The sequence below is a fragment of the Acipenser ruthenus genome, chromosome 7, assembly GCF_902713425.1.
Source record: "Acipenser ruthenus chromosome 7, fAciRut3.2 maternal haplotype, whole genome shotgun sequence".
In the NCBI taxonomy this organism is placed as follows: domain Eukaryota; kingdom Metazoa; phylum Chordata; class Actinopteri; order Acipenseriformes; family Acipenseridae; genus Acipenser; species Acipenser ruthenus.
The window spans coordinates 13,981,559-13,996,471 of NC_081195.1; the positions used below are offsets into that span (position 1 = coordinate 13,981,559).

Sequence of the window (14,913 nt, forward strand, 5' to 3'; positions counted from 1 at the left end):
TGAGGAGACAGAAGACAACGTGATCTAGTGATTAAAGTCCATGGCATGTAACCAGAAGGTCACCGGTTCAAGTCCCATCTCTGCCACTGACTCACTGTGTGACCCTGAGCAAGTCACTTAACCTCCTTGTGCTACATCCTGCGGATGTCCTATTGTAAGTGACTCTGCATATAATGCACAGTTCACAGCCTACCTCTGTAAAGAGCTTTGTGATGGTGGTCCACTATGAAAGGCACTATATATAAAATAAAGACATGTCATTTGCCATGTGTCTTCCCAGTTCTGAATGCTGTCTAGATCATTTTGAATGACCTTTGCTGCTGAAACGGTGTTTGCCAATACTGCTATTTTTGTGTCGTCTGCAAATTCAACAAGTTTTCTTACTATACCAGAATCTAAGTCGTTAATGTAGATTAGGAATAGCAGAGGACCTTATACTGATCCCTGTGGTACTCCATTGGTTACCTCACTCCATTCTGAGGTTTCTCCTCTAATCAGTACTTTCTGTTTTATGCATGTTAACCACTCCCAAATCCATGTGCATGCATTTCCTTGAATCCCTACTGCGTTTAGTTTGAGAATTAATCTTTTATGCAGGACTTTATCAAAATCTTTCTGGCAAGCTAAATAAACCAATTTTATATGCTTTGCAATTACCCATTGTTGATGTTGCATACTCAAAAAAAAACAAGCAGGTTAGTTAGACACTATCTCCCTTTCCTAAAACCATGCTTACTGTCTCCCAGGATACTGTTACCATATAGGTAATTTTCCATTTTGGATCTTACCATAGTTTCCATAAGTTTACATATAATTAGAGCTTCTGTTTTTCGGTTTTTATTAATTTCAATTTCATCTTGCTCTCCACCGGGTTTTCCCATTTTATATGGGGGAAATTGAAATCCCCCATTAATAGGGCTTCTTTGCTGCACGCATTTCTAATGTCATTGTATAACAGATTAGGCTATTTTGCTCGGTGCCTGAATTTGGCGGTCTATAGCATGCCCCTATTATTTTGCCCTTGGAATTTTTGTCCATTATTCTTGCATTCATCTGGCAAATGGGGAACTTACCTGTTCATGGACATGGTTGTTCCACTCCGGAAAGGTATAGAGAAATCAGTTGACCAGATTGGTAAGCTCTCTGTGCAAACTCTTTCTCAGGGCTGTCCTATGCCGCATGGAGAAGTCCGGTACAAAAAATAAATTCATCATATTGGACCAGTAATTCACTTCACATGGCAGAGGGATATGAAGTGGGATAATAGTTCAAACAAGAGCATGTGGCTGATGACTCTCAATACTACAGTGTTTCCTAGTAAAGATAGCTTTAGTCATGTTCCATTGAATAGAAATGTATTTGGTTGTGACTGTTGTTGACTATTACCATTGACAAGACTTGTTTCCAAGTACAAGTTGTACAGTGTTAGCATTCTGTAAGAAATGTACTAAGATTTGCATCCTGAACTAAAACACTAAGAATTGCATGGGAGTTGGGAAGCAGGTCTGTGTCAGACCTTGAACACTTACATTCCACCCACAAAGCACACCATTATCTCAGTAATGTGCCCGATAAAAATTCACAATCCCTACGGCTAAAGACAAGTGAAAATATTTCACTCTGAAGCATTTCACGTGATTTATAGCTGCTTTCAGTCAATAGTTTTGTTATGTCTACCTGACTAGTAATGTTCACCTTGGATCTTCATCATACTGGAAAGGTCATAATTTAAAACCGTTTAATCGTATCTTTTAAAAAAAATCTGTAGATAAAAGTCTGAAGATAATAATTAAGCATTCCCGTAGGGGAGTTTGTATAAACGGCTACTTCTGATATCTTATAAACTACTTAAGCTGGCAACTTCTAAAACTTGCAAAACTAACAAAACCCTTCACTCTGACCTGTGACCTAAGATGGCCGCCATATGGGGGTCATGCGACTGTTTGGTTTCTGGGTGATAAATACTTTACGCTTTGAGATATTGGCTTCATACTCGCTACACAAGTGTATTCTATGATTCTCTAGGTCAGGTCCAGAGTGTTGTACAAGAAAAACAAACCCTGTCTTGACAGTGATTTTGTAAAGCTGCTGCTGACACAGAACCAAAGCCTTGTATCTCACAAACCATTAGTGGCTTTAGATGTGCAGGGTTACAGCAATCCTTATTACTACATGTGCTGCTGACCATGAAAGTGTACTCTGACCTTATATGGCTTCCATAAGTTACAGCTACATGGAACCATGTACACCTTGAGTTCTTAATGTTGGAACACAGCGGTATTCTTTGATTTTTTTACTTAAGTTCCATTATCCAGTAAAAATAAACCCTTCATTGCTAAATTGCTTTAAATTCTGGCCATATCAAAGATACAGACCACATGCTCAAACCACTTTCTTACACTTTCTAAGTCTCTTGGTAACCCTGAATGGACCATGATCTGCTACTCAAATATATACAACATTCAATGTGATAGCTGTATTGGCTTGACAATAGTTAGTTTGCTCATGGTCTCTTGTGCTTGAAGTTTTGAGATGTAGACCATTTTCTACCAGACAGAGATCTTCAGACCTAATTTTACCAAGGCAGCAAAGTGATGTTTGAGAATAACAATGCCCTTAATTTATATTAACCTAACCCTTACCCAACACATAAATAAATAATAAAACAAATCACATTACCGTATCAAGGATGTAATGTAGTATGCGTCCAAGATTTCAATAAAAAACCAAGCACCCAGCTTGGAGGAATCACACCTGCAGGAGCCCCTGTTTATTGGTATGTATCCTTTGAATAGAATGTGTAGACAGGATGCATAGCCAAATTTCCTTGACTGTACTATGCAATCGTCATTGTTGAATAGAACAACTGTCTGTAAAACCTAAACAAAAACAAAAGTTACAGTACTACCATGTTGTCTTGCATCATGTTTGTAATTCACATTGCAAAGCATTTGGAAGAACTTGCCATCTTAATGGGGTTCTGTCTTGCATTTCGTAAGATCAAATTTTACAAAGATCCTGAATTACTTTATGTAACATACATGGTCTTATGCAGCTTTTCATGCTTTGCCCTTTTCTTCTGAAACTAGTACTGGCAGTTATTTTTTTCCATCCACACTAACAGTGAAATACAGTAGGTGGTCAACTTCTTGTAGTAGTCGTAGTAGTAGCAGTAGTAGTCATAGTAGTATAAACATGTATGTAAATATTTTTTTATTTGAATTAATAGGTTGGGGGTTGGGGGTTGGCGGGGCACACTGTGTGGCTCACGAGTCACATCATGGACGCCCAGTTTCCATGGAGACAACCCATGTAAAATAACTGTTCTCCACTCCTTTTCAGTTGAGGAATGTGGGAAGTACCATGTAACTGGCTTGTATGAGACCAAATAAAGTACATTGTTGTGTAACATTCTGTTTATGTCTGTTAGGTTCCAAAGTTACTGTCAGCTGAAGTGTGCAAATCTTTATATTTCAGATGGTCAGGTGTTTTCCAATTTAGACTTTTTTTCCGGATTGCCCCCCAAATGTTTTTCTAAATCTAAATTAATGCAGATAATTGAGAAATTACCTGTGCTAAGTGTTTGCCATTGATTCCTTTGATCCATCTGGGGAAAATGTGTGAAGTCAGCAGTATAAAAGTCTATAGAAATCTGCATGTGAAATTCCCCCGAGCTGTGTTGCATTATCATTGCTAGCAGTGACCAATGGGTTTCTCTCATGCCTGACAAAACAACACTTTGTGAAGTCCATTCTTTTTTTAGCGACAATGAACAGTTAGAAATTGACCAATTAATGAAAGAAAAATACGTACAGGGTCTTAAAAAATTGGTTTCAATCTTTGCCATACATGTTAATTTTTATTTTTTTTTGTCCTCCTGTATTTTGTTCCAGTCATTACAGATTTATATTCCAACCTGAAAAGGAGAAATACATCTGTTGGGAATGACGTGTTGGGTTTGGGATTGATTAGGGGAAAAATGGCTTGCGCCAGCAAAAATACATTTAAGTGTCTCAGGAAAAGCTGGCAAAATATTCTGTGCGTGAGCAGCTTCTTTGGTATACATGGTTAACTTAAAGTCATTTATTTTGAAAACTGTGTGATGGCGTTTATAGTCATAATTTAGGTGCTTTGTTCTCTTGTGTACATTTTCCACTTTTCAGTTTTCTCTGCAGTGACTTTTTCATGCATGAATGCATTAAACTAGGGGTAACCTTGTCTTCCAGTCTGGATTTTAAACATTTTCAAATTCTTAGGGGCCTGCATGACCTTCATGGATTCCAACCAGATTTTATACAGTGCTGTTTGAATGTGTTTGAGTTATCTCCATTAAAGAAAATAACAAATAGCTTTTATTACTTTTATAAACAGACTGGTGTACTTTGTTGGTTAGTAGCTTTAAATATTAAATTAGATTTAGCTACTCTCAGTAAATGCTATAAAGTATTAAAAAAAAACAGTTTGTCAAATTTCCAGCAGCTGCATATGTGAACTGGCAGCTTTGGTGGCTTATGGAAGATATAATCTTGGTGCTGTGAAAAACTAAAGTGGGTGTGCACAGGCTGCAAGGTTGGTGCCTGGAACAAAATGGTACAGTAATGTCATTTTATAGATTTGATTTGTGTTTTTGAAATAAATCTGTAATAGAAAATGATTTATAATGGATTGCAGTAGTATACACTTTTTTTTTTGCTTTAATAGATTTAACTCTGTATTATATTAATGCTGTTGTGTCAGTGATAGCATTCGAATTAGAGGGTGCTGTAAAATATTTTAATCACTTAAAAAAGCTGTGCTGGTATTAAAACCACGTGAGATTTAACTGCAGGTATTAACTGCAAAAATGTGTTTACTGGACACAGCCTGTGGCGATTTTATATTTGTACAGTCACACAGACATTTTACAGGCCAACATCGTTCCGGTTGGCGACGACGACGACAAAAGAAAATGCAAAAACAAGCAACATTTATGAGTAGTTTCAACAGGGTCTGAAACTATCTGCCTCATTAGTGAAGATATAGCTTCTGAGATGAGTTGGGCATCTGTCCTCTCCACAGACTGCATGTGCACAAACTGCACAGTTACCAGCCCTTTCTGGCAGACTCATACATGTACTAGTGCCTCTTCTATGACAGCGCTATCGGTTGAACCATCTGACATCACTGACAGGAATTTTGCACCTTTTATTTTCTCAGACAGCTGCCTTCTTTCTACCTCAGCAGTGTAGTGCAAAAAATGCTTGTTTGTCAACTTACTATGTTTTTTCAAGCTGTAAAACAAGTCCGTTCAAGATACAATTGATTCCAGTAAATAGTAAATTCATCTTAAATACCAAATAAGAGTTTACTTTATTTAGCGTGGTTGCATTATAGTTTACTATCATTTGAATCCCTTTTTCAGAGTTTGTAGCACACACATTATTATTATTATTATTATTATTATTATTATTATTATTATTATTATTATTATTATTAAAACTTGAATGCCAGCATATATTAAATAACAGACCAGTCGAAAGCAGAAGTTGTGGTGCTTATTGTGGTGACATCATTTGTTCAAGTTTCTTCTTGTTTAAGCCAACAGCTTCTGTTATTAAAGGTACAGCGGACTGTCACAAATTCACAGCACTGGCACAGAGCTGCTGGCATTCAAAGTGTTAAGTGTACAAAAACGTACCCGCCACTGTGGCTATGAGTGTGAAATGTTAATTTCGAACCCTGTTGTTGCACACGTTCATTGAAGAAGTGGGGAGCGCACAGCAACCATTGCGTGTAGAATGCAAATGTTTATTGATATTTACAGAAGACTGAAGGAAGTTCGCAATGCTGTGGAGAATGCCTAACATATTTTGATTGGCAGCTTACTGCCCCCTATCTTCTTGTGGAAATATTTGCTTTTGCAATGTTGAATCCGTCTTCATGGATAATAATGAAATGCAGACCAGATGGCGGAGGCTAATACAAATAAATGCAGAAGATAAGCAGTTTGAAGAGCTCGAAAATGCGTGAATTTATTTAGTTTGCCAAAGTGATGGTCAGTTTATTGAGAGTCCTGCAAATTCAAAGGATGGTTAAGCTGATCCATTGGGAAGTATAGGCTGGTGAGTATTGCAAAAGTATGAGTGAGCTTGACTTGAGTACGGCAGGAACTACCTTAGAATCAATGAGTTCACTGAGAGGACCTGTATTGAATGTTGTGTAATGTAAAGACTGCAACAGTTAAAATGCTTGTTTTTCAGATAGTGTCTTTAGAAACAGATCCAGTTGTGAAAGAACATTCTTCTGTCCTACAGTAGTTGTGTCCCATTTTGACATTTACAATTGTATTTAATGTAATATTATACAGACTCTCGTAAAAGCTAGGCACAGCCTTCAGCTGCTCATTTTTGATCATTAAAAATGACTGTTATGAGCTGTCTGAGTGAGCCCGGCCCTTTTTACACATTAATGAGCTGCTTTCTGTCGTGTTCTGAATTCTGACAATAAACAGATGAAGACTTCATGAACATGGCAGACCATGCAATGTAAGATTGATATTTCCTGTCTATAACCTGCAACTACTTGTTTAATTCATTATAATAATAAATAATAATAATGTACTAATTTATTCAACAAGAGGCCCTACTTGTGCTTTTGAGGGTGTACACGCAGTAGGTATCACAGCGTGTTTGTATTGTGATGTAGATTTGAGAAAAAGGAGCACTTTGACCTATATTGTACATTATCAGAGAGCTTGTTATAATAGCATTAAAAAAGAACAGGAAACAAGTTGACTTTTACTATAGTATACCATTCTTGTAGAACATGTTCTCAATTGTACATTTTTCAATGATGTATTCTAGCCAGGGTTGGCAAATTTTTATATATTTAAATCAGATTTTTTTTATTTAAATCGATTATTTTTTTTATTTTTCCTTCTTTTTATTTTTTAATTATGGAATTTTTTTTGGAGTACCGTAGTTGTAGCTCTACAATACCTCCAAACTGTAAATTTTGGAACATAAGAAAGTTTACAAACGAGAGGAGGCCATTCAGCCCATCTTGCTCGTTTGGTTGTTAGTAGCTTATTGATCCCAGAATCTCATCAAGCAGCTTCTTGAAGGATCCCAGGGTGTCAGCTTCAACAACATTTAAGGATGTTGGAAATGGTAGTTTGTGAATAGTTGCATACCGTACTAAATTACTCAATCTTAAATGAATGCACAAATAAAGCAAATTATTTATCATTGTGGCATCCTCTAAATGTGAACTACAATATGTGAACAACAAGAATAGCGATGGAGTATGTCAGAGAAAAATCCACCTCACTCATCCCAGTCATTATTTTCTTTGATTTCCTCTTTCTGTGTCAGTCCAAACACACACAGTTGTTCATTAGCACTACTTTACTTTTTATAGTGTGTTCAGTTGTTAACGTTCCTGATTGCCCCACTAAATAAACCTGGTTTCAAAGGGTCTTAACACAGTGTACAATTGTCTATTTGGGACCCCATTGCACTGTCATCAGAATCGCTTCGGCGAATGTATTAATAATGGGGCAGGCGCTCTATAACGGGGCAAGACATGTCTTCAGAATACCATTTCAGTGCACTATTTTTATTTTTTTTACATCTTCGCTCCATTTATGCGCCACAGAATCAGAATTTTGTGTCTTTTCCTTGAGAAACTATATAAAATAGGTAGTAAATGAAAAAATCAGTGATTTAAATCGACTTGATTTAAATCAACCAACCCTGATTCTAGCAATGTCAGAAACAGGAACAAAAACTGACCAGGCGGGTTTAAGAATTTAGTGAAATAGCCCCACCCTACCCTATATATTTGTAACCCTTTCCTTACCCGAATCTTTCAGTTAAACAACGTAGCACAGCCTTTAATCAGTCTCTCAGACACTGAACCAGCAATAAGAGCCAAACTACATCTGGTTCAGCTAGTGGGTAGCAGATATTGGTACTTTCCTATGATAAAAAGGATATATATATATATAATTTTTTTTTAAGTATATACACATGTTTTTGTTTTTCATCATATAAAAGCACAAGAACCAAGAGGAACATCAAACAATAATTTACATAAAGAAATTGATAGATTGAAGTGGTGTTACAGTACAGATAAAACCGGGAGACTTTGATGTTAAATCGTCTTCATAGCGAGTCTACCAGATGTAGAAATAGTTTTTCATGAATTATTCTTATGTATTGAAATCGGTAGCTTTATACCAGATGGCCCCGTGCTAGCCTAAATATCTTGGATAGTCGCTACAGCAGAGAGAAGCTATTGTAGTATGCCTGCCGTGTCGGTCACATACTGCACATTTCTTTTTTCAATTTCTAAAACTCTGAAAACGTATTCTTCACAATGATCTTCAAAGTAGTGGTGGACTTTGTTTGTGGTTTCCTTGCTTGATAGAGGCTTTGAGACTCAGAATTCCTGATGATGCAGGCTGTATCGTGTCTAGATTTGTGCTAGGAGAATCACCTGTGTGTTTTCACTGTGTGTAATAAAATGTTGGTAATAATTGCTATTACATTTTCCCCCAATCTAAATGGTTTTCCTTTCCCTCCTTGGCTCAGGTGACCCCCAATCAGACACACGCATTCATGTAACAATGGGGAGGGCAATTTATATCAATCGTCACAGCACTTAACCCTTTCACGCAAGAGATAGTGAAAATAGCTGAAAAAAGTTGTTTGGGCACAATAAATATTTTTCATTTATTTGTTTTTTTCTATTTTTTTCCATTGCTTTTATATGGGGGGGGGGAACGGCATCGTCATATGAGGCTATCGTGCATTTGCGTCTTCCATCCGTCCCCATATAAAGAGTAGAAGATAGTGTTTTATTTATTTATTTTTTATCTGTCTCCATATGAAGTTACCATGCATGAAAGGGTTCTAACACCACTCACTGATAAAGGTATTAGCTGCAATTGAAATGTACTTGATTAGTTTCCAATTGTTTTATCTCACAGTTAGTTCTTGAATGTTTAAAGAACTGGATGCTTTAATAAGTGTAGACTCTTTAAGGACCAACTTTCTTTTGGAAATTTCATAAGCACACTTTAGGGAAGAGTAAACAAATCTGCATGCTCTTAGTTAAGAAATAATTTATTAATATCTAAAGTTCCCATTCACACCTGGATGAATGACAAAGCAGAATTTACCAGGAAACTGCCTGGCATGTTTAAAGAGTCAGTGTGTGATACAGGCTTGTTTTTTTTTGTTTTTTTAGAAACATGATTGATTGTTTTTAGAGTAATAATGAAAACTTTTTACAAGTCCTCAATAGCCATGCAGCACGAAAGGCTTTGCTGGTATAAGGGCTTACTGCATGAACTCTACATTTACCACACAAACTGGCTTATTTAGATTGATGTTTCTTTTTTTTATAATCTTGTGAATAAGCAAACATTTCTCTACATTTTAAACAATTCAAATATTGTACAGTTCAGTTAAGACATGTTGAGTACTCTTTCACAAGGTATAATAATATTATTATTAAACATCTGCCACAGAGTGGATTATCTTTTAAATTAACTATAAATGCAGCATACTGTATATATTGTTGTTATTGCATCATTTCTGATGCAGAAGGAGGATTATGAAAAGCATTTAAAGCCCTAAAAGTTACTCCAATTGCTTTTTTCTTTTTCTCTTGAAATATATATGTTGTCATTGCTTGAATGTTTTGATATGCTTGTCGGCTGTTTTTGTTTTTTCTTGTATGGTTTGGATTGTATAACACTAATGTGTATGCATGTGGATCTGAAAATGATTATCCTGGTTTTAATAAAACTGAACTCAAAAGTCTAGTCTTGTCGCTTGCTGTAGAGTCCCATTAGAAGCCAGCAATGCCATATCTCTTGTTTTCCTTCTCCTGCATCTTGCCCTTTGTAAACTACCCTCTCCTGCAGAGGCCTTGCATTTCACACACACATTTCTTTTGAATCTTTTTTTGGTCCTGTCTTGAGTTGACTGTTGAAACAGCTGCAGGGTAAGACTCCTTATAGTGGTGGTTTGTGAAAAATACTTCTGACTGAGCAGAACTTCTCAAACAGGCTAGCTACAGAACACCCCATCTTGAGGTAGACAGAAATGGTAAACAGATTAATCTAGTAAAATCCATGCCTCTCAATATGTCTTTTGGTTAAGACTTTTTTCCTGTTATCATAGAAAATGTGTTGCGTTCAGCCTTTTATCAAGGTCAACTTTCATTTTATAGGCTGTCAGGAGCAGTAGAATAGTAACTTTTCGAAATTTTTCGACTGATATGTACTGTACTGAGGTGGAAGTGTGTATTAACGGTGACACTGTAAAATGGCTTGGATAAATTAAGTGCTGTGATTAGCTTATCAAGATCACATGACCGTATGTTAAGAATTGTCTTGCTGCACGGCTATGACATCATAGACCAACTTACTAAACCTGATCAATTAATATTACTACACCTTAATAGTAACAATTATCTAAAGAGTGTTTCTGTAGGTAGAATAGTCAACATACAACTGAAACAGCATTTAAATCACCCAACAATCTGTTTTTTTTTCATCTGTCACTAAGAATTACAGAAAATATACTGTGGTCAGAGAACAGAACAAAGAAAACTCTGAATTACAGAAAATATACTGTAGTCAGAGAACAGAACAAAGAAAACTCTGAGGTAAGCAGTAGCAGTAACACTTTATTCAAAAGCCATCTGAGAAATCACCACGTAGTAAATATATGTGTAGCAGTGGCATCTGCTTATTAAACTAAATATCGCCTTATAAAACTGACCTAGTGTGTGATGTTTTAAATTAGACACAACAGATACATCTCACCACTACCCTCCGATTTCAGAAACATATTTAAAACAAAATTAAAATATCTCCTGCTGTCTTCTGACACAACCGTTGGGCTTTTAAACAAGGTTGGGTTTGGCATAGAGTTCTATTGTGCTCGCCGCGAACGGGAAGGACTGCGGCACTGCGCAAACTGACACGGAAGTCGTTTAGTCCACATATCATCTAATGCTGATGTACAGTCTAGGGAAATGATGCTGGTTACTGACCATCAATGTGAAAACAGCCTTTGAAATTATTGGTCAGCTTCTCTTGAACACCGCAAAACCTGAGTAGGATCATTTCCTACACACACAAAATCCTCCCTCAGATGAGGGAAATCAGTCTGCTTTAAATTCTCAGATGTCATTTTATCTTGAAAATGTTACTATAAATGGGAATGTTCAATGTAATGTTTATGGCAAATAAAAAAGTACAAAATATATGTATTCAGGGACTATTTTTTTCAGTGGAAATATACATAATATATTTCAAATTTTTTCCTTAAAAAAAAAAGCTAGTTTGTGTAAGGCAATTCTTACAGCACTTCCTGGGTAGTTGAAAGCTTGTCTTTCTGCACACCCTGCCGTGGGTTATTTCTTGCATGTTTTTTGGAAAAGTTATAAAGGCTTTAATTTTTTTCTAAACTGAAAAATGCTGTCAATTTTTGCTGATAGTGTACCAGTAAACATTTTAAAAGCTAAATACTGTGTACAACTAGCAAGAATCTAGCAGTATTTCACATGTTCAGCAAAAAATATTTAGCTTCGTCCTTGCTTTCATACAGAAGGTGTTAATGTATTTTTTTAGTTTAGGTATTGATAAACTATTATGCACTTACAGTATCTCCTATATAGATTTACAGAAAGAAAATCATTTTGTTTTTCAGAAAGAGGTTACGCAAGTCCTGGAAGCACACGAAGACAAACACTGAGACACAGAAATGTGAACAGAGGCTTCAGTGACGTTCTGTTCTACAGTGCTCAATGTTCAAGCAGAACAACTTGCCTGTCAATACTGGAAAACAAAACATTTGATATGCAAGCTCTTAAATCAGGAACTTCTTCCACCTCAGAAGATCAGTCTTGCCTGCCAGAGTTTCACAGCTGTGGAAGTTGTATTGCCTATTAACAACACAGCCGCTGAGCTTGCATGCTCTATTTGCCGATTACACAAGTTGATTTACACCCAATTTTTTGCTCCATGATATGAAGGTTAGCGGAGCAAACCAGCGGAATATCTCGACTCTATGTGTTAGCATGGCCTCTGAGGGAGTGGATGCTTTGGGGCAGGCGAATGTGACACCTGCTTTGTCAGCTGGGAATAAAAATAGCCGAAATGCTTCAAACGCCAGGAGACACTCGGCCAAGCAAGAAAGAGGTCTCACTTCAACACTGCCATACATTATAGAGGCAGAACACTACAAATCTGCGTCAGATATTCTGCCACTGTCAACCAAAGCAGGAATACCCTACGACTGCCAGACAAGAGAGTTTTGGGGTGGCAAAGCTGGGGAGTTCTGCTGCAGCTCAATGCAAAGAGACAGTACAGGCTGCTTCTATTGCAGCCAGCTGTGCAAGACATGTGATCCACTGGTAGAAGGGAGAGTTTGCTCGGAGACTCACATTCTTACTGAACTGGAGAGCACTGTTGAGCCCCTGCAAGATGAGCTACAGTTGGGAATGGAAAGCCTTTCCTCAGAGTTACATCAGTTTGTAGGGGAAAAGTCAGAGGAGAACTGTGTGGATGGATCCAACAACCCATCGGACTTCAACACCAACCAGAAAAGGGAGAAGCAATTGTCCTGTCTGAGTCGCAGGCTCAAACCCAGCTCCACAGCACAGTCTTTACCAGTGCCATTTGACTGTCCTGCTGTCCCAGATGCTGACTTGACAGGTGTCTGTGGCTGTGATCGTATGGAAGTTACAAAAAGTTGCCAGAACCAAGATATGTTGCACAGTTGTGTTCAATGGGTTAAAGATGGGTACTCAAGTCTGGAAAGACGCTGTTGGAAACACAAAACAAAGTACCCTAGTGATGGTAGCAGCTCTTTTCAGTTCCGAATGACCCATAAGTCAGCCACAAGTCCACAAAATAACGAGGATAACAGCGGGGAAGAGTGGCCAGAGGATGAGTTTGTCCGAAACAAGAAGGAGCGCTCCACTCTACTAGTCAGGAGGTATTATAAAAATAACCGGGAGGTGAAGAAATCTGTTTATACAGGCACAAGAGCTATAATGAGGACACTTCCTTCAGGTCACATAGGAGACGAAGCCTGGAAGTCTGTTTGCAAAAAAAGACAAAACGTCTTTGAGAAACACATCAGGTCAGCGACTGAAAACATCACTGTGCTTCAGGCTGGTGACCTGCGATCGTCTGGGCTGCTCCATTTCTTGGCCAGATTTAAGGATTATGAGGTAAGGATAGTTAACTTATTTGTTTGGCTAAAGGTACATGAAAAATGTTTCAGATAATAAAAAATAAAAAAGGAGTTTTTTGCCATTGAGTTAGTTATGTGTATGTGTTAAAAAGCTTTGGGAACAGCTCCCTTCACAGTTTTGTATCCAGATATGCCTGAGTTGATACCAGAGTTTAAAACTGCACCCAATCCTTGGTTACAGAACGCCACTTTATTACGTATGTTGTTGAAATGATCAGAAGCCAGGAGTTTGAGCAACTAGGCCCATGTAAAATAAATAGTTCCTCCCTTTATAATTAACAGCAATGACTCATATTATATTAGTGAACCAACAGACTCAGGAGGGGCCTGATTGCTCAGATTCTTGATATGTGGTTATTCCAATAATACGTACATAACAGGGAATTCTGAAAAACAGGACTAGCTAGAGTGCATAACAAGTGGAAGTTTCTTTTATTTATTTATTTATTTTATTTAGTTGTCGCCTATGGTTTTTACCCCAGTTTTCTCCCCAATTTGAAATGCCAAATTATTATTTTTATCCTGGTTCACCGCTGCAACTCCAGCGCCGACTCGGGAAACGGCTGCAGAAACACATGTCCTCTGAAACGTGTCCTGCCAAGTCGTCTTTTTTCGCGCTGCAGGTCTATAGCAAAGCCACACCAGACCCATAGTGCCAGAGGACAACACAGATCTGAGTGGCTTCTACAGTCGACCCGCAGGTGCCCCATCAGTCACAGGTGCGCGGTGAACTGAGGATTACCCTGCCGACCTGAACCCACCCAGGTGGCGCTCGGCACAATTGTGTGCCGCCCCCTGGGAACTCCCGGCCACAATCAGTGATGGCATAACCTGGACTCAAACCAGCGATCTCCAGGCTATAGGGCACATCCTGCACTCCACGTAGAGCACCTATACTGGATGCGCCACTTGGGAGCCAACAATGGAAGTTTCTACGATGCTCAATAGGCCTTATGATCATGGCTTTGACTATCCCATTATATTCTGTGTTGCAATGGAAACAGAATGCTATGTTGAAAAAAATATATCCTTGTAATAGTCATGTATATATAAAAAATATTCTTGTAATATAAATGTTCCTACTTCATCACTAAACAAACAGCCGCCATTATCACTCTAAAACAAGCACAGTACAACTGAGAAAAAATTATAAATACAAATAGACATGGACATTTAAACAATGACGAGAACTTGGAAACAATGTGGTTAAGACCAATGACAAGAAGTTAAGGAGACTTTTAAAAGAGCAAGAAAATGAAAATAGAAGGAACAAAAAACTTGATATAAACTTCACAATGTCGTATTTGCATTCAGCGGGATAAACGAGATGCCTCAAAAAAGACTTGTACAAACACCTTTCGAATGTCATCTCAGTAAATAAGAAAAATGTGGAAGACTTTGAACAGTGTTTTTTATGTATTATTTATTTTCCGTTGTACTGTGCTTGTAGCACGAGACATAATGTCAGTGGTTTGTTTTTAAATGCTATTTACTTTTGTATGCTTTAAGAAACTTAGAATATATAAAATATGGGTCAGAAAGTATTTTTTATCACACAATAATACATGTCTCTAGTTGGTTTTGGGCTGGTAATGCATATGTGGCCTGTAAAGGTAGGTCTAATTAGTCACACAATCAAAGTTTATCAAACCAT

The 14,913-nt window shown here is 37.6% G+C and overlaps 1 protein-coding gene across 2 annotated transcripts in view; it reads left to right on the plus strand.

Moving 5' to 3' along the window:
• The window catches only part of LOC117415432 (1-phosphatidylinositol 4,5-bisphosphate phosphodiesterase epsilon-1-like), a 130,287-nt gene that overhangs the window by 3,959 nt on the left and 111,415 nt on the right, over positions 1-14,913 (plus strand). For both annotated transcript variants that reach the window (XM_034025761.3, XM_034025762.3), the window contains exon 2: positions 11,709-13,236. In XM_034025761.3, coding sequence (XP_033881652.3) covers positions 12,028-13,236 — 1,209 coding nt within the window. In that variant the 5' untranslated portion in view covers positions 11,709-12,027. The remainder of the gene's footprint in view (positions 1-11,708; positions 13,237-14,913) is intronic.